The following is an 18,116-nucleotide window of genomic DNA, read 5'->3' as shown; positions in this document are numbered from 1 at the left end:
GTCGGGGATCCCTGGGTGGCTCAGTGGTTTAGCACCACCGTCAGCCCAGGGAGTGCCACATTGGGCTCCCTCCATGGAGCCTGCTTCTCCCTCTGCCTCTGTCTCTGCCTCTCTCTCTGTGTGTCTCTCATGAATAAATAACTATTAAAAAAAAAAAAAAAAGGAAGGGCTGAAGTCCCCATGTGTGTCTGTGGCTGTGCTGGGAACTGTAGATGGCAGCACAGGACCACTGGTACACAGTCTAGCCTAAACTGAGGAAGTCCTGACTATTAGACCAGGTCATAGATGGGAGGGGTGGCTTCAGAAGGCAGGGAGTTTAACTTTCTAGAAGATTGTGGAACCAAAAGAATTCAAGGATCTGATTCAGGATGTGCTAAGTGTCTTCAGGGGCTGGATTTGGTTAGTCAGGGAGGAGTGAACAGAGAAAGCAGAATCTTCCATAACTTCTGAATTCATTAGACCAGTAAAGATGGGTTGCATTGGGGCACCTGGGTGGCTCAGCGGTTGAATATCTGCCTTTGGCTCAGGTTGTGATCCTGGGGTTCTGGAATCGAGTCCCACATTAGACTCCCCATGGGGAGACTGCTTCTCCCTCCGCCTTTGTCTCTGCCTCTCTCTTTATGTCTCTTGGGAATAAATAAATCTTAAAAAAAAAAAAATAGATGGGTTGCATTAACTGACCATCTACTGTTGAGCCTAAAGCCATTAACAGGACACGAGGAATGCATGACTTCATCAGGAAGAGGGATACACAATTCCAGATGCAGCCAAGTATCTGGGATGTGGGTTCTAACAGAGCATAGTGAGGGCCTCAGAGGCAGAGATGGGGCGCACAGGCCAGGACTGCTTGTGGGAAGCAGGTGGAGGAAGGAAGCTCCCTAAGAAGGTGGAAGAAGCAGCTGGAGTTGGGTGGGGGGAGTGGCCCAGATATCAGCATTGGGTGGCAGGTTCCCTCAAGGGGCCTGGTGAAGCAAGGAGCGCGGGGCAGCGGCTTCTCCTTCTGGCAGGTACTCTGATGGTTCACTGCTCTGTGACCTAAACATTAGGTAGGGAAGAGAGAGGACTAAGAATCAAGAACACCAGCCCCCACATTTTCTAGAAGGTGGAGAGAAATCAGAATTAGGCAGTAATTCTAATTTGCCTAGAGGGAGAGAAAGAATGAAAGATGAATAGTGAAGTGCTCATTACAGTGGTGTTGTGTTCAGCGTCCCTACTACACACTGTCATTGCTGTCATTTTTGATATGAGAAGGCTATGTAGTGTATAAAAAATAATAATTAGGATTATAGTCCAGTTTTTTAAAGATTTTATTTATTCGACAGAGAGTAGTGAGCCCCACTGAGCAGGGGCCTGACATGGGCCTCCATCTTAGGACCCTGAGATTGTGACCTGAGCCAAAGGCAGAAGCTTAACCGGCTGAGCCCTCCAGGCACCCCTATAGTCCATGTTTTAACGTAGCATTCTGATTAACCATGTATGTTATGCACATAGTTGAGCAGGGTAGATAATAGTTGAAGATTCTCTCTCTCTCTCTGTGTGTGACTATCATAAATAAATAAAAATTAAAAAAAAAAAGATTTTAAAAATCTTCACACACAGAGAGAAAGAGGCAGAGACACAGGCAGAGGGAGAAGCAGGCTCCATGAAGGGAGCCCAATGCGGGACTCGATCAATTCTGAGTCTCCAGGATCACGCCCTGGGCTGAAGATGGCGCTAAACCGCTGAGCCACCTGGGCTGCCCATGTAAGAAGTATTTTAACATAGAATTAGAAGTGCTAAATTGCTTCCCTACAATATCAAGATGTAATTCCAGCTTTTCAAAGAAGGAATGAATCTGTATGTTCGACTCTTAAGCCAAGCCCTACAACAAGTCTGATGGCCAAGGATCACCTCTAATTTCGGCTTCACAGCATTTAAAGGAGAATAACAATAATAATAACAACTCTACCCTCTCAGGATAAAATTTTGTGAGGTTCTGGTGGTTTATCCTGAAGTCATGGAGACTACTCAAGAGTCTTGGCTCCCTAAGCAAGAGGAAACTTGAATTAACAAGAACTGTATTTTTCTGAAGATAGCCTTTCTACAGTGTTCTTCTCTTTCCTCAACAGAGTATGTTCTCAATGGGAAGACTGTAGTGTAGACATTTACCTATCTTCCTGAGGACAGTGGTGGAGAAAACAGCCACCCATGATCACATTTAGGGATTATTAGCACCCTTTTTTTTAATGTAGCAAAGAAGTGATTGGTAATGAAAATGGCTTCCCAAAGAAGAGGAGCACTCAAAGGGGAGGGGGCAAATTTTTGAATTGGGAGAAATGTGAATGATTCCAGAGCACTGCAGAATGCAGGGCACAGGCTATGGCCCCTCTTGTATGACTAGCCCCTAATTCTCCTGTCATTCATTGTTCATTCATTGCTGTGAATGACTTGGTCCAGACATGCAGCTGTGGGTCAGGAGCCAGCTGAGCCACCTTCTTGGCTTAGGGTCTCAAAAGGAATCCTGTAGTCGGGGTGTCGGCCCAGACGGGACTGTCATCAGAAGGCTGGAGGGGGCAGAACCCGGACTCCCCAGGATTGTGAGAGGGATTCCTTTCCTTAATAGCTGTGAGAGTCCTGGCACCTTGGTTCTTTGAACCAGTGATGGACAGAGAGAGCCTCTCAAGATGGGTGCTACACTCTTGGGGTGCCTGATGGCACAGTTGGTTAAACGCCCGACTCATGGTTTCAGCTTGGGTCATGATCTCAGGGTCATGGGATGGAGCTCCATCTGCGCTCCATCGCAGAGTCTGCTTGAGATTCTCTCTGCCTCTCACACTTGTGTGCTCTTACACTCTCTCTCTGAAATATATCTTAAAAAAAAAAAAAAAAAGTGCTACACTCTTAAGTAATACATCCTTTGCCACCTTTGCCAAATTTCTCTGGTTAGAAGCAAAGTCATCCTGCCCACAGTGTAGGAGGGGAGAGGGCCTTAACAGCAGGTGGGGACCATGGAGGCCACCATAAAGTCTTTATGCCACACCCACTGGATGCTAAGTAAGTACTGGAAGGGAGGGATGTGTAAGATGTCAGAGGGGATCCCTGGGTGGCTTAGCGGTTTAGTGCGTGATCCTGGAGTCCCGGGATCGAGTCCTACGTCAGGCTCCCTGCATGGAGCCTGCTTCTCCCTCTGCCTGTGTCTCTGCCTCTCTCTCTCTCTCTCTCTCTCATGGATAGATAAATAAAATCTTAAAAAAAAAAAAGTCATCCTTTCCTCAGAGAGATGGTCTATGGGAGCTAGCACACAGGTTAGTCCAGCCCAAGGGCTGAGGGCTGTTACAGTGTGTTACAGAGGTGTTAACTAGTGGGCCCCATGTCCTAAAGCCCTGGTGAGTGGTTATGAGGCAGAATCGAAAGTTGAACTCAAACATTGATATGTTTAAAGGTAAAGTAGTTTTGCCAAGAACTAGTTGTCATGAGGTAGACTTGTTTGGTCTTCCCCAAAGATTGTCACAGTATCTAAACTTTGTCTTAAAAGGTAAAAAAAAAAAAAAAATTAACTAGGTTGATCAATACAACCTATACTATAGCCAGCAGCAAGTAAGCCTTAAGTATCTAGTTTATTAACTTTCAAAAACTGGACACACCGTATAAACAATACCCAAATCAAAAGCTGGCCGTGCTCAGGCGCCTAGCCCAGCTGGCTCAGTCAGTACAGCATGCGACCCTTGACTTCAGGGTTGTAAATTCAAGCCTCATGTCGGGCATGGAGCCTATTTTAAAACAAACAAAACAAAACACCCCAGCAGCACCTCAATACCTTTCGTCTTCCTTTTAGGCACTTACCTCACCCCAAGGGTGACCATTGTTTTATCTTCTAATGACAAAGATTGGCTTGCCTCTTTCTGTCCTTTTTATGAGTAGAATAATACAGGGTGTTCTTTCCCATTTGGTTTCTTTGACTCAGCGTCATATTTGTGAGATTCATCCTAATGGTGCCTGCCTTAGTAATGGGGTGTTTGCTCAGATTCCTGGGCCCTACTCTGTGGCGTAGATCTTCCTCAGTTGGCCCCGTTGAGGGTTGCTGGCTCTTTCTGATCTGGGGCTGTTAGGAATAGGTCTACTTTCAGAATTTGGGTGAATATCCTGTGTCTCTGCTGCCCTGCAGCGTTGCCGGGTGTGCACACGTCTAGCTTTTCTAGGGGATTCCACACAGCTTTCTTAAGTGACACTGTGTCAAAATCTGGAATAGTGACTGTATTTCCATCTCTTTGGATCCTAGGGTTACAGAACTGGCTACCCTTACCGATACCCTGCTCTGAGAGAGAAATCTAAAAAACATAGCGATGTGGAGGCTCCTGCGAGTGTCACAGGTTACTCTTTCGCTGGTGACGGGGACCCAGGCACTTGCTCCCCTCTCAGACACAGTTTTCAGAAGCAGCAGCGGGAGAAGACAAGATGGCTGAGCTCTGGCCGAGGTGACGATGCTTCCGAGGAGGGGCAGAATGGAAGCAGCCCCAAGTCGAAGACTAAGGTGTGGACGAACGTTACACACGATCGCGTGAAACCCTTGCTGCAGTCTCTCTCGTCCGGTGTCTGCGTGCCAAGCTGTATTACCAACTGCTTGGTCTGTGCCTACCTTACTGTTCATAGTTAGATGATGTAGAGCAAGTTGGACAGCTGGGGCTTCGGAGGCTTTGGGAATCCAGCCCCTCTGACTCAGATTGAAGGCAAACTTTCTTCATTAACCTTCTTTAGCATCAACCAGAATCTGTCTGCTTGAAACTGCTTAAGATCTGTGGTTGGGCTCCAGTAATGCCAGCATCACCTAACTCACAGTAGCAGGGATACTAAGTAACTTACCTGTTAACCCACAAGTCAAGCTGCCGTTTAATTCAAATTGTATTCAAGGAATCCTGAAACCTCATGCACAAAATGGTAGTTGAGTCTTGAGCTGTGATTTTAGTGTTATTACCTCCAGCCATTTTGCAAAATCACTGCAGTCTGTGCTTTAAAGTCTTCCGTGCTTTCTTAAGCAGTTTGCCTCTGGTCTCACAGGTGTTTTATCAGCTGACCTCATCCTTTCTCATTAGCCTCGTGCCTCACTTGCTGTCCCAAAGCCTCCGAATGCTCTAAGCCAGCTGCCTTGTGCATGGACTGTTGCATGTGAGTAGATGGCCATAGTGGTGAGTCATGTGACTCCTGCTGGGTGTGGCATGACCTAAGTGCAGTGCAGGCCATCTGCAGGCACCAGCGACAGACCCTGCCAGGCGTGCTTTGTGCGGTAGTCACAAGCACTGCCCTGAGAGATACTCTGCTGTCCTGGTGCTCACATCCCATGGGGACTGGTCTTCACCACCCCCTCCCTTGGCTCCTGCGCCACAGAGTAGGGCGCCCACCCCTGACATGGGGTCTTGTGAAGAGACTGGGGCCAGGGCAGGCTTCTTTCTGCATGACGCGTTCTGCAGGAGTCCAGGTGATGTTAGGTCAGAGGGCCTCAAACAATAGGCCCCGAGGAAGCAGACGGGGTCTCCCTTTCCCTAATAACAGTGTTTTTACTTTATAGATTTATTCCAAAGAAAGCAGCTCTGTCTTCCCCAGGTGGCTCTGGTGAGAGAGCCTTTGTGCTCCTGAGCAGACGGGTCATGTGGGCAGAGACTCTGCGTTCGAGCCCGTCTCTCCTCTCCCTCGCCCTCCCTCTCTCCCTCTCCTTCGTTTTGTTTTTCTTTTCCAGTTTCATTTGTTTTGTTTATATTTATTTTACTTGTTAAAGGGGTGGGCCTAAAAACCAACTTTCCACTGCTGATACCGATACATAGTGCTGAGTCGCAGTGCTGAGGTGTCCCCAAGCACATGTGTAGTAGCAGCTGTGAGCTGTATTTGCTGTTGGCTTGGGGATACACGAGATCACGTGAGGTGTCTTGGGGAGCCGTGTGTGCCCATTGAAGGGGAGGTCTCGTTCCGCAGCTAAGTGTGTTTCTTACCGTTGCGGAACAGTGCACGCTCCATGCTGTGCTCCCAGGTTGGTATGTGAACTCACCGTGACTGTTCTTAAGTTTCAGACATGTTCAAGCTTCTGAGGTTATTGGGTTAATGTTTTGACTAAAACGTATGTTTAATAAAAAGCTGGAGTTATTTTTATCTGAGAAGATAATCATCAGTGAGTACCTCCCAGCTCATGCCCATCCCACATTTCCCTTCACAGCGGCTAAGCATCGGCCAGTTCTGTTGCTTTCTTTAAAGCCTTATGGTTTTTGGCTACCCTCCTGCCTCCTTAAAGTACTCTGAAAGGCACACCATCGCTGGCCTTGTTTTAATGTTCAGTGCCCGCCCATGCCGGAGAATTAGAATTTGATGAAAAATCTCCTATTTAATCAGAGATCAAAAAAATCCAGCATGTGAAAGGCGCGGTGTGCTGATGCTTCGCACTGAAACTAAAACAGCCTTATGATGAGAACTCATGGAGTGCTTTACATTTGTTGGGGATATTTTTGTAACGCTCTAAAGTATTAAGTTATATAAAATATTCAGCATCACCAAACTCTCCACTGGGCAGCCACCACGCACACCCGCACAGTGATTTTCTTGAGTTGAGCAGGCTCTGCCGGCATTCCGATGCTCTCGTTGATCTCCATGCAGAACTTCGGTGATGCCCACTTTTGCCCACAGTGCGGTCTTTCCCTCCACCTGGATGGCAACATCACATTGCTTTTCATGACCCTGCCATCTCATGCTACCAGCGGCTTTGGCATTAATGACTCTCAGGGCAGTGAACCAATGTGCTCTGCAGGGTCTCACACACACACACACACACACAAACACACACACACACACACACACCCCGGCCCTGACTAGTCCACGGGAGTCACAGAGCATCGCTCTGTCATCAGCCTGTACTGGGCCCTAGTTTTCCACTAGGCCTTGTGGATGGTGTGTGCTGGTCAGTCACGACTTGGCTTCCTATTTGCACATGCCCTGCCCTGATCCCCCTGCTGTGGTGACAGGAGGTGTGGTCATTGGTTCATTCTCTGTGATGTCCATGCATGACCAGGTGTGAGACACATTGGACAGATTGGATGCTGTGGTGTCATGTACTGTTGTCCCAATTCTGACTTTTCAACTGTTCTTGATATTTGCAGTGGACTAAAGAGGATGGACATAGAACCTCCACCTCTGCTGTCCCTAACCTGTTTGTTCCATTGAACACTAACCCCAAAGAGGTCCAGGAGATGAGAAACAAGGTGAGTATCGGTGGCTGTCAGCCCTCAGTGGAAATTTGCATGTGAGCAGAAGCAGCAACAGGTTGGATGGGGTGCAGAGCGCACTTGCCCCAATGGATGGCATCTGCTGTCACTGCTTTTGCGGCAAAGGCCAAGTCTTTTCACTGCTTCTGCTATTGTGCTAACAAGTGTGATGTGTGAGTGACAGTCTGGGGCCCTGTGGTTCTTGAGCAGATGCTTGCTCAGCTCACATGGCAGGCAGGATTGGAAGCCAGAGAACCTGTTTCTGGTGAGAACAGCCTTTGCCCCTGCATTCTAGCGTTCACTTATTGAGCTGTGAATGTTTGCTGGTTAGAACATGAGATGTACCAGTGTTCCGGGTGTCGCTATAACATGGGCACATGGGGAATGTTCCCGCTCAACATAATGAGTATGGTGAGAGATCTGTGCTTACCCAAGCCATCTAGAAAGTACAGAAAGGAATGGATTAGTCCATCCCCTACGACTCAGGAACTTCTCAACAAGCTGGACTGGCAGCATTGGGTGGGCACTATGGCCATGTGGGACTGTGAGGGCCAGGTACAGAAGTGCAACTTGGGTGTGGTTCTGGGGCTCCAGTGCCCAAACAGTGACTGGAAGTCACAGGGAGGCTTCTCTGTACTGTTAATGTGTTTCTCCTTCTTGCATCCTCAGATCCGAGAGCAGAACTTACAGGACATTAAGACGGCTGGCCCCCAGTCCCAGGTTCTGTGTGGTGTAGTGATGGACAGGAGCCTAGTCCAGGTGAGAGCTCAGAATGTCTGACGTTAGTGGGTGGTGCCTCTAATGGCTGTCTACTCCAAAATTATTCTTGAGTTGGGAGAAAATGACTCAATGAGGTAAGTGTTCTAGGCAACCAGTTATCTCCGTGAAAAATCCTCACGATAAATAACCCTGCCACTTTTCCTGAAGTTGTAGACTGAGCATAAGCATGCCCACGGGCCGCGTCCTCCCCCAGCCCTGCTCCATGCAATGCATGCCTGCGTGAAGGTGGCATACATGCCGCCTGCTTTGGGACCTGGATGTGCCCTGATTTTAGCAGTACACTGGGGAAAAGGCTAGAAGAGGGCGGGTTTAATGGACTTTTTGTTCTCGTGTACACATTGCTATCTGCAATAAAGTGCTGCTTGGGGAAAAGTGCTTACAGAGGGCACCTGTAAATGTGAACCGCATTTACATGCCTTTCTGTAAAGGGACTATACTTCGTGGCCCATTGAAGATAATCATGTAAGTAGTTATCTCTGGAAATGAAGTTGCCACTGAATGCGTTAACCACGACTGCAGGGTAGGTGACTGCTTTCCGAATGTGGTCAGCCGGGGTCCTGGTTGTGTGGTCTGTGCTTGCATGTGGCACCGCCATCACCACTGCTTTCATGTGGACGGCTATCTGCTGCATGCCCTCAGCTGGCTCCACCCTGCGCTCTCAGTTGATACTTCAAAGCTGGGCCTGGTGGGCTCTGATGACTCAGTTTACTGTTGCAGGACGCACCCCTCTCTGACTGTACGGAGACAATCGAAGGGCTCGAGCTCACAGAGCAGACCTTTAGTCCTGCTAAACCCCTCTCTTTTAGAAAGGTACTCACTGCCCTGTCCTCACCACCTGTCAGCACGCGCCGCACTCCACCTGCCCGACCCCACCTGTCTGCTCTCGCCAGCCACTGTCTTACTGATGGAGGAGCTTTAAATTAGTTTCTGAGTTACTTGTGGGGTTGTGCAGAGGTTCTCTTCTGCCTCTTCTTTAATGAAGACAATTTTACAACTGTCATTATTCCACAAGGTTGCAGAGAATGGGCCCATCTTAATGGCGTGGTGCCTTTCTGAACTTGTGCACGTGACTTTGGGTAGTGCATGCTTTTGGGTTTTAGTTTGCCTTTTATAAGATGCTGATTGCAAAAGGCTCGTGTGGGCAGACCGTGGGCAGTGGCAGTGCTCCTCTGTGGCCTTCTACCTTTGCTTGCTCAGCTGTGACTGCACGTGGAGTGGACCTGGCAGCGGGAGGGTATGTGATTTCAGAGGAATAGGAAAGAAATCAGACCAGTTTTTATTGATGAAATATATTTCTTTTTTTCCCTTAAAAACTTAGAGATAAATTTTTTAAAGTTTTTTTCTTTTTTTTTAAAGATCTTATTTATTCATGAGAGACACACAGAGAGGCAGAGATACAGGCAGAGGGAGAAGCAGGCTGCATGCAGGGAGCGCAATGTGGGACTTGATCCCAGGACTCCAGGATAACGCCCTGGGCTGAAGGGAAGTGCTCAACCACTGAGCCACCTAGGTGTCCCAGAAAAGATTTTATTTATTTAACTTGAGAGAAAGAGAGTGAGTGCATGAGCAGTGGGGAGGGGCAGAGGGAGAGGGAGAAGCAGACTCCCCACTGAGCAGGGAGCCCAACTCAGGGCTCAAGCCTAGGACCCTGGGATCATGACCTGAGCTGAAGGCAGACACTTCATCAACTGAGCACCCCAAGCGCCATCCCCCTCAATGATTTTTAAGAAGTGGTGGTGGGGAGACACAAAACTTTGAAGTTCAAAGTTGTCGTCTGTGTATATGGATACCAGAGGTGGCAGGTGGGAGTGTGTGTGGTGTTACTTGCCCAGGCAGAAGGAGACTTCCTGTGAGCATTTGGGCTGAGGGTGTGCTCCTTGGTGCTGAGGGCGGACATCCTGAGTCTTAGTCATGTTTACCCTGTGTTTAAAGGAAATATAGGGGTATCTCTTTTTGACTTTGTGCGGCTCCACTGAGATGCAGGTATCACTGTAGTGATATTCCAATTGCCAGAAAGAAGCAGATTTGTATTAAAGGTTCTATATTCCTATGTGGAATTCCCACCCATAATGTTATTTTGCATACTTCTGTATTAATTCCACGGGTCCTATTTCTCCTTATTGATAGAATGTGTTTCCAGCTTCCTTTCTTGGAGGAACTCTTCAGAGCAAGGGAGAAAGATGTGCTTGTTTTGCATATCTCAGTTCTTTGGCCTGTAAGCTGTTGTGATCTTGTGAGTTCATATTTTTTTTCCCTCAGATGTGTAATGGTGTGCTGAATCCATGAGCCTAGGGGGCAGGGGACTTAATGTGCAGTGTCCACCTATGGCTGTCACCTGTCACTCTGCGGGCAGAGCTGGTTGGAGCAGTCATTGCTCTGCAGTCTCTCTGGCCCTGTAGCACACGTAGTGGTTTCTGCTTACACCCTGTCAGTGCTCTCTGAAAGGTGGGCTGCATTTAAAGGGGGCTTTTTTGGCTGGGTCCTCAACTAGCCCCAAGTCTGTTGTTGCTCTGGCCATGTCAGGCTTGGCTGTGTGTCATGTCACCTGTGAGTGTTTCATGAAGTATAGACACAAGCCCTCCCAGGCCAGGAAGTCCGAGTCGGTGGGAATGGGACTCCTGGCAACTGCAGTGTCCTCCTCACGGTGTGAACACCGCACTCTGTGTGAGTGGTGCATCCAGGTGGGGTTACGTCAGGAAACTGTGCCCAGCCCAGCTGAGGTGTCCCTGTCCCATCCCTAGATTCTCCTTCCCGCTTGCGTTTTCTCCAGCACCCTTCTTCTGGGGCTCACATGTGCACCCATGGTCTTTCTCACACTGACTAAGCAGATTTCATGTCTATGTTGAAAATATGATTCTGCTCTAGGCCTTGACGGTCCCCACGTCTTTTGTGTGGTTCTCAAAAATGCAGACTGTATTGCTCCTTCTACAAGATGGCGCTGCTTGCCTGCACTTTGAGTTTCCCTTTGACCGAGTGAAAAGGGCTTTGTTAAATATCCTAAAAATGTCCTTTTTCCTATAAGCAGGTGTATGGATCCTTGCATTCCATTTGAGACTCTGAGGAATGTGTGTTTGGGACATAGGAAGTTAGGGCTTTTAAGAAGGACTTCCCTTTGCTTCCATCTCTCCCTCCCTGACAATGGCCGTCCATTCAGAGCAGTGTTGTCTTCTGATGGAAGAAGGGGCTGTGAACTGTCAGCCATACCCTGAGACTCTGGTTCCGAAAGGAATCCTGAGTTCAGCTGAAGGCTCTCTTGACCCCAGCACGCATGGCGCCTGCCGGCACGTAGCCTGAAATAATCTGGTGCCTTCCGGACTTGGTTACTAGTGAATCGAGCTGTGAGACATCAAGCAGACAAGTTGATGCTGAAAGCTACCCTGTGCAGGCAACAGTTGCATCTCCCTGTTCTCCATGTTCCCCTGCACTTGGGCCATGGCCTTCCCATGCTTCGGACTGCATGGTAGAAACAGCAGGGGCCTGAGCCCACCTGGCACACTTACTTGGTAAACTTGTTGAACAACCACAAGTGTGTGGCCCGACACTAAGAACGTGAATTCCAAGCTGAGTGGGTTTTACGGAGGAAAGCCTGATGTTCGGAGAGGTTGGGTCATAGCCGTGTTCATATTGCTCGCCAGCTGCCTTCACCAAGTGCAGAAGGAGTTCCTGGGCACTGGGTTTGCTTAGAGCCTCTGTTCTGTGGCTAGAAGTGGGGGAAGCAGCAAGAGCCTCCATGTAGCCTGCTGGTGAGAGCAGCTGCCTTCCATCCTGCTTTCTCAGCCCAGGCTGCTCTGCAGGGGCCGTTTCCTTCTGCATCCCAAGCCTTGCTCCATTTCCTTCCCCCGCCCCCTAGAGAACAGGGTCCCTCTGTCCCCTAGTCTGTTCTGAGCCTTGGTGTTGGTGGCCACTTGGCTGTTGGCTGAGGAACTTGGAGGAAGGAGGTCCTGTATGGTCAGGTGTCTCTGCACAGGAGGGGCTTTGCTTATCCACAGGTGCCTCTGTGGCAGGTGATTCTTGGTATTTTATTCATTCCTTGATTTGAAATTTTAAGTTAATTGAAACCTTTCTCTCAAACCTCATGTCACCTCCTCATTTTATTGGCCATGATACCAGGATGCAGGTACATTGGGCCAAGTTGCCCTTGATTTACAGACCGGCTCAGCTGCTGTCAGCCACAGAGCTGGAGCCTGTGCTTAGGAATAGGCTTCAGTGGGCAGTGAGTGGCAGGCAGGGATTCAGTTCCCTGTCTTGGGGAGACAGGGCTGCTTCTGAGTGAAAGGCCAGTTGACTTTGGGTCAGCATTGGTCAGAAGGAGCCCCCCAACCCCGACCATCCAGGTCATCTTGAATCTTGAGGCACTCTGAGCAAAGGTGGCCAACTCCAGCAGGTTCTTTGCTTCTCCTCCCTGGCTCTGTGGCCATGGTCAATCCTGGAGTGCGCTGAACAGCTGTGCTTCAGCCCAAGCTCCCTAGGCTTTGTCAGGGCAGCAGGTGTCCCAGGTGAGCTGGAATTTCCCCAGCACTCAGTTTGGTGCTGTCTCTCGGGCACATTGCTCGAGTGCTCTCTCTGCTGTTTGGCCCTTACTGAGGGGAGTATTGACAGACCCTGCCTAGTATCCGAATTTTGGATTCTGCTACTGTGGTTTGTTTTTGGAAGCTCCCATTAAGTAATGGGTGTGTGTGTGTGTGTGTGTGTGTGTTGGCTAACTTTCTCAGAAAATGAACCCCTGGCATTTGAGGGCCAACCAGGCTGGGTGGTAGGGCACAGAGCTGTGCTAGGGCAGGTGAGTGTAGGCAGGACTTCCTGCACCCCAAGGTTGCCTCCCTCATGGGCTCTTCCTTCCAGGGCTTCCTCCCCACCCCACCCTTCCCAGCTGGGGCTGCCTCCCTGCCAGCCACCCTTGTGCTCTGCTTGCTTGCTTTTCTCTTTCTTTCCTACACGTTCTTGGTTTCCCAAATTCCTCAGATATACTGGTATTTTCGGACTTCCTAAAAAATGTCTTTGTTTTGGGACGAGATCCAGGAGCTAGTTATAAACTCAACACATAGTTAAAAGAACAGAACTCAGTCTGCGAACTTAGAAAGTAAGCAGATCTCCTAGCATACCTTCCCTGACTTGGGATCCTGGATGTTTTCTGATGTCCGGAGGAGGGCAGTGGACTGACAAGTCAGCTCTTCCATCCCTGGTGGGAAGGAGACTGCATTCCTCTTGAGGTGCTGTGTGCCGTCCATCTGCACTTTGGTGCCTCTGTCTCTGAAACCTGAAGGACTAGGATTGTTTTCTCCTCTTAATTTGTTTTGTAGCTTCAGAGTTGTGTTTCTCTGTGTCTGACCACTGGAGGCTGCTGCTCAGCCTCAGCCTCAGGCCCGGTGTTCCGGTCAGCCCTGGATTCCCCCAGACGGCTGTGTGCTCCGAGAAGTTTGCCCACCCCGCCTTGCCTGCAGCCTGGCCTGGGAGGGGGGAGAGTTCCCTCAGGCAAGGCTTCTCCAAACCACCTGTCCCTTTTCATCTGCAGGGGGAGCTTGTGACAGCCTCCAAGGCCATCATTGAGAAGGAATACCAGCCCCATGTCATCGTGAGCACCACAGGCCCCAACCCCTTCAATGCGCTCACTGACAGAGAGCTAGAAGAGTACCGCAGGGAGGTAGAGCGGAAGCAGAAGGGCCCGGAAGGTGAGTGTGTGCACATCCTAGGCACTCAGCGTGGGCTACCTGAAGCCAGAGAGGCTGCCCTGCCAGCACCTTTGTGCCCAGGTGTTGATGGTGACTGATGAGGACAGTCACTTGCAGGAAAAGTCAGCCCTGTGTGTGGTTAAGATTAGAATGTTAGGGCACGTTTCCTAGTTCTGGGGGGGTCAGAAGGGGAAGCATACTTGTAGAACCGTCTGCTCAGGAGGGACCTGCAGACCAGCTGTGTAAGACACTGTGTGGGAGAGCTGGACTGCTCTCTTTCCGCACAAACCATGGAGGTCCTTCTGGGCAGGGCGTGATCACAGGCTCATCTGCCAGCATGTTGACTGCTCTGGCACATTCCCAGGCTAAGTGAAGAGTGTGGCTACATGCTGGTGCAGCCTTTATTTCTCCTGGTAACTAACTTACTGACCCAGGACATCATCTTTTTGTAAAACAAAATGCGACTATTTTGGAACAAATGAGAGTGAATGACTCTTAAGAGCCAGAACTTCCTGGAGCAGTTTCAAACTTTACATTTTAAAAAGTAGATCCAAGAATTTTGAGAACCTAGCCTCCCCCTGCTTTGGCCAAGAAGGCACAAGCGGTCTCTTGCTTTCCCTGAGCACCTTTGGCTGGTTACCAGGAAGGCCCTGGGCATAGACACCCCCAGCCAGGAGGTTCAATGGTGCGTCCTCAGGGCCATAACTTCCAACCCCGGTCTTTGTACTAAAGCCTCAGCTTTTAAGCAGGGACCACAGCTCAGCTTGCTCCCTGGGAATCAGCCTTCAGGAATGGAAGTCCTGCAGTGTTCCATAGCCCTGGGTCCATGGGGATTGTCCAGGCAATTACATATTGTTCTTCAGATAACCTCTGATTTGTCCCGATTTAGGTTCTTTTGGTCTGGTTTTAGACCAGCTAATGCATTTTGTAGATGCTGTTGATATTTGTGTTGTGCAAAAAATTATTATTGAATAATTGTTTTCCGCGTGTGTTTACAGCATCACTGCCTATCCCTTTCTGTTAGCTGTGCATTAGAATTAAGATTACCACACATCGAATCAGGATGAGCCCGGTGTTCCGGTCACATCGCACTCCACTTCTGATCATTGCCCTTAAATGGTACAAGTAGCCCTGCAGAGAGCTGTGTCTGTGCTGTTGCCATAAGTCCCTGCCCCAGGGTGGTACATGGGCCTGAGCTCTTAGTCTTGTCAGTGAATCCCAACTCCAGAGCACACATGTTTCTGCCCTTTGGACCCTTCCAGTGTCTGGGAAATCTAGATTATAAGAAAATGTTTTTTGAGTCAAATCACAAGACACATGGGAGTTTCCTTACACATGAGGCTCCGCGAGGAGCAAGGTTTTCAGCAGTTGAGTGGATAGGATGGCTGTGACCATGCTCTGATCAAAGAGCTGGCAGATCAAAGAGCTGTCAGCAGTGGGAGTGCCAGCTGAGGGGCACTGCCAGGAGACCCCTGCCCGGTGCTGGTGCTGGCCCTTGGCAGGGGGGCTTTGGGGGCCAGGGCTCCTGTTGAGGGAGCTCGTGGGAGATGGAAAGGCCTTTGTTCATAGATCTCTGGCTTCAGGAAGGTGGGTTGGCATCTCTGTGAGATCAGAGGCCTTGCCGATTGATTATAGCTGCTTGTTCAAAATACGAGACCTAGTGATGTTAAGCTACTAATATAAAAAACTTAAACGGGAGAAGGAGAGTCAAGGAATTAGGATACCATTATACGTATTTTTCCGTAAGTGAGTAGACTTGGAATTTTCTGGATTCTGGGTCCTGGTACCTGTAGTTTTTCCTCTGGTCCTCATTGGCATATTTTACTTCAGAAAATAAAGTTACAGTTGCCAAGTTTAAATTACTGATAGAAAATGCTCTGCATAAAAAACGCAAACCAATGTGGTTCTCATGTTCCATCCTTTGAGGTGGCAAGTCGGGTAGGGTGCCTGGAACCCCAGGCTGCTGGCTCAGTGTGGGGAGGGGCTCCTCCCTGGAGTGCAGGGTCACAAAGTGGTTCTGGCATAATTCTTTCTGGAATAAGAATGGAGATGAGTTTTGTATACAAAGTAGGTTGAATCTTACTGAGATTCAGATCCACACCCCAGTCACAGTCGGCTTCTTTGTTCCGTTGGAGAGATGAAGACGGCATGGCCATGGGCCCTCCTTGTTTCTCAGATGCACCTGAGAAATGAGAAGCCTCAGCTGCCGTCTGCAAGGCAGGCGGGTGGACAGAGCAGGGGGGCTCTGTCTGCGTCTGAGGAGAGTGAAGGCCTGTGGTGTGTGAAGCCCTTCACTATGTTTCTGTCACTCTGCAGAGAATCTGGACGAGACCAGAGAACAGAAAGAAAAGAGCCCTCCAGAGCACGCTGCTGCCCCCCACACCCCCCCCAGCACCCCTGTCAAGCTTGGGGAAGGTGAGCTCCAAGGGACAAGTTTGTGGCCGCCCTGCTGGGGGAGGGTGCATGGCCTTGTGTGGTCCAGTGTCCGCCACAAGGGCCGGACTTTGTGTTCTGTCCAGAGCGGGGGAGCAAATGAGTGTCCGTGTTACCCTGACAGTGGTGGGGAAGCGTGCATTCTCGTAGAAACCAGCATGTCACATGGCTCCGAACTGGCCCATCTCCCTTGCTCCTGTTTTGGTTCTGTCCTGGGGAATAAAACGGATTTATTAGTAAGACGTCAGGGCAGGGTGGGAGGACAGGCTTCAAGGGTCGGATCTCACCTTCATTTATGATGCCAGCTCTGCCCACTGCTTACACGTTTCTTAAACCTCACCCTCTGGAAGTGTCTACCATCATGTCTGGGCTGCAGGACCGTGTGTGGCCTGCTATAGTGACAAGTCCATGTCGTGCTGGCCTCCACTGGCCCCTCAGACCACCTGCTGCGTGTCTGTGGGCGTGTGGCCCTTGTGTCTGTCCCTCAGTCTTACGTGTTGTGCTTCCTGTGCCTGTGGGGAGCCTGTGGCTCGCCTTCCTCCCCACTGTCTGTCCACAGAATGGCTCAGCCGTTCTTCTGTAACCCAGTGGCTGTGACTGAATGCCTAGATTCTCTCCCTGTGCTTTTCTCTTCCTGTGGCTGCGTTACAAACAGGAGGTGGATGTGCTAAAGAGTACCTGTTACCATAGTAAGTACCGCCGCGTTTGGCCCTCTGCTGCTTAACCGGAATTCCCTGTGCTTTGCCTCATTTTCCTGCTTCTTTGTTGCTTATTAAGTTCTGTTTTCTGTTTATTCAAAATAAAGGTAGAGCCCCCCCAGCCCATCCTTTCTTGTACCCAGTTCCTCCATCCCAGGCAGTGGCATCTTGGTGGGGGGGTTCGGCCACCCCAGAGTTGGATGGTGGGGTTGTGGGGTGGGCCCCGGAGCCTCCTGGAGCACTCTGGGTCTCAGGGGTTCCAGAGCAATCCTGTTGCCCTGCTCCGCCTGTGATGCCTGTGATTGCTAGGCGGTCGGTAGATCAGACACATGTAGGAGAGGTTCTATGGCCGGGGCTGGGGTGGGGTGGGGTTTACCTCCTGCTGCATGTAGGTTGCTTGGGTTTGGATCTTTGCTTAAGCTGAGTGCTTAAGCATCCTTGGGGATGAGGCGGGAGAGTGTTGTTCGGTGCTGTTTCTCAAGTGACATTTGGTCACTTAAAGTTCCCTGGAGGCACCCATGGGCAACCTGGGCACGCGGGGTGAATGCTAACTTCCTCTTGCCCCCGCTGAGTAAGGACATTTAACTGTCCTGGGACAGAAGGTGGCCAGGGGCCAGGCTAGGGTGGCCACAGCCTCCCAGAGCCAAAGCACTAAGTGTTTGGGGCCTGGAGCCTCCAGCGCTAGCCATGTGCCTCACCCGCACTGAGTCCCCTGTGGGCCTGCGGCTTCATTCTCCGTACTGAGGTTTAGTGTTGCCTAAGCAGCCGGTCCCTTGTAATTCTGTATGATGTTTTTAAAAATTTACAAAACTGGTTTCCCCCTAGTCAGAGCCCATGTAGACTAATGTGCTGATAGGGCATTCCCTGGGAACTCCCCCGAGGCTGTGTCTTTATGGCGCCTCCCACTTTGCCCTTTTAGTTTCCACCTTCTGGGCTGAGGCTGGCCTGGCTCTTGACCCCATCTCTTACCTTGCAGTTCCTCTCCCTTCTTTCATTCTCCAGCCTAAAATGATTTCATTCTGTTTGACGTTGGTAGCGCCCATGGGGTCTGGGAGCTAACTCTGGTTTTCCATGGTTTTCTCCTTGCGGAGACCAGGTGCTGTGGACCCAAATTTAGGCCTCATTTCAGGACTAATACATGCTCACAGGGTTCTAGAACAAAACCTTGGTCAAGTTGTTGTCCTACTGCAGTCCCCTCTGCTTGCGCACCTTTGACCGGAGCCCCCAAAGCCCCAAGACTGGGTCTGGGTCCACAAAGAGGAGCTGGAAATGGCCCAAGGCTACATCTATGTTTCGTATGATGAGCCACATCCAGC

General features: G+C 49.9%; 1 protein-coding gene and 1 long non-coding RNA gene across 13 annotated transcripts in view; one reads left to right on the top strand and one right to left on the bottom strand.

The window, feature by feature from the left end:
* Positions 1-18,116, top strand: part of ADD1 (adducin 1) — an 86,730-nt gene that overhangs the window by 66,584 nt on the left and 2,030 nt on the right. For 3 of the 12 annotated variants that reach the window (XM_025437446.3, XM_025437449.3, XM_025437447.3), the window contains exons 10-15: positions 4,259-4,603; positions 7,116-7,217; positions 7,890-7,979; positions 8,718-8,810; positions 13,513-13,669; positions 15,986-16,084. In XM_025437446.3, the coding sequence (XP_025293231.1) occupies positions 4,259-4,603; positions 7,116-7,217; positions 7,890-7,979; positions 8,718-8,810; positions 13,513-13,669; positions 15,986-16,084 (886 nt within the window). Of the gene's footprint in view, positions 1-4,258; positions 4,604-7,115; positions 7,218-7,889; positions 7,980-8,717; positions 8,811-13,512; positions 13,670-15,985; positions 16,085-16,661; positions 16,715-16,757; positions 16,793-18,116 lie in introns of those variants that run through there. The other 9 variants (XM_025437453.3, XM_025437456.3, XM_025437454.3 and 6 more) reach the window with 9 other exon arrangements.
* LOC125754882 (uncharacterized) lies at positions 13,541-17,105 on the bottom strand. Its single transcript, XR_007409905.1, has 2 exons — positions 16,219-17,105; positions 13,541-15,701 (listed from the first exon to the last, which is right to left on the bottom strand). It is a non-coding gene; the product is annotated as an uncharacterized LOC125754882 (long non-coding RNA).

The sequence above is a fragment of the Canis lupus genome, chromosome 3 (genome assembly GCF_003254725.2).
Source record: "Canis lupus dingo isolate Sandy chromosome 3, ASM325472v2, whole genome shotgun sequence".
Taxonomy (NCBI): domain Eukaryota; kingdom Metazoa; phylum Chordata; class Mammalia; order Carnivora; family Canidae; genus Canis; species Canis lupus.
The sequence above is the reverse complement of the archived record's forward strand: the minus strand, read 5'-3'. Positions and strand labels throughout refer to the sequence as shown.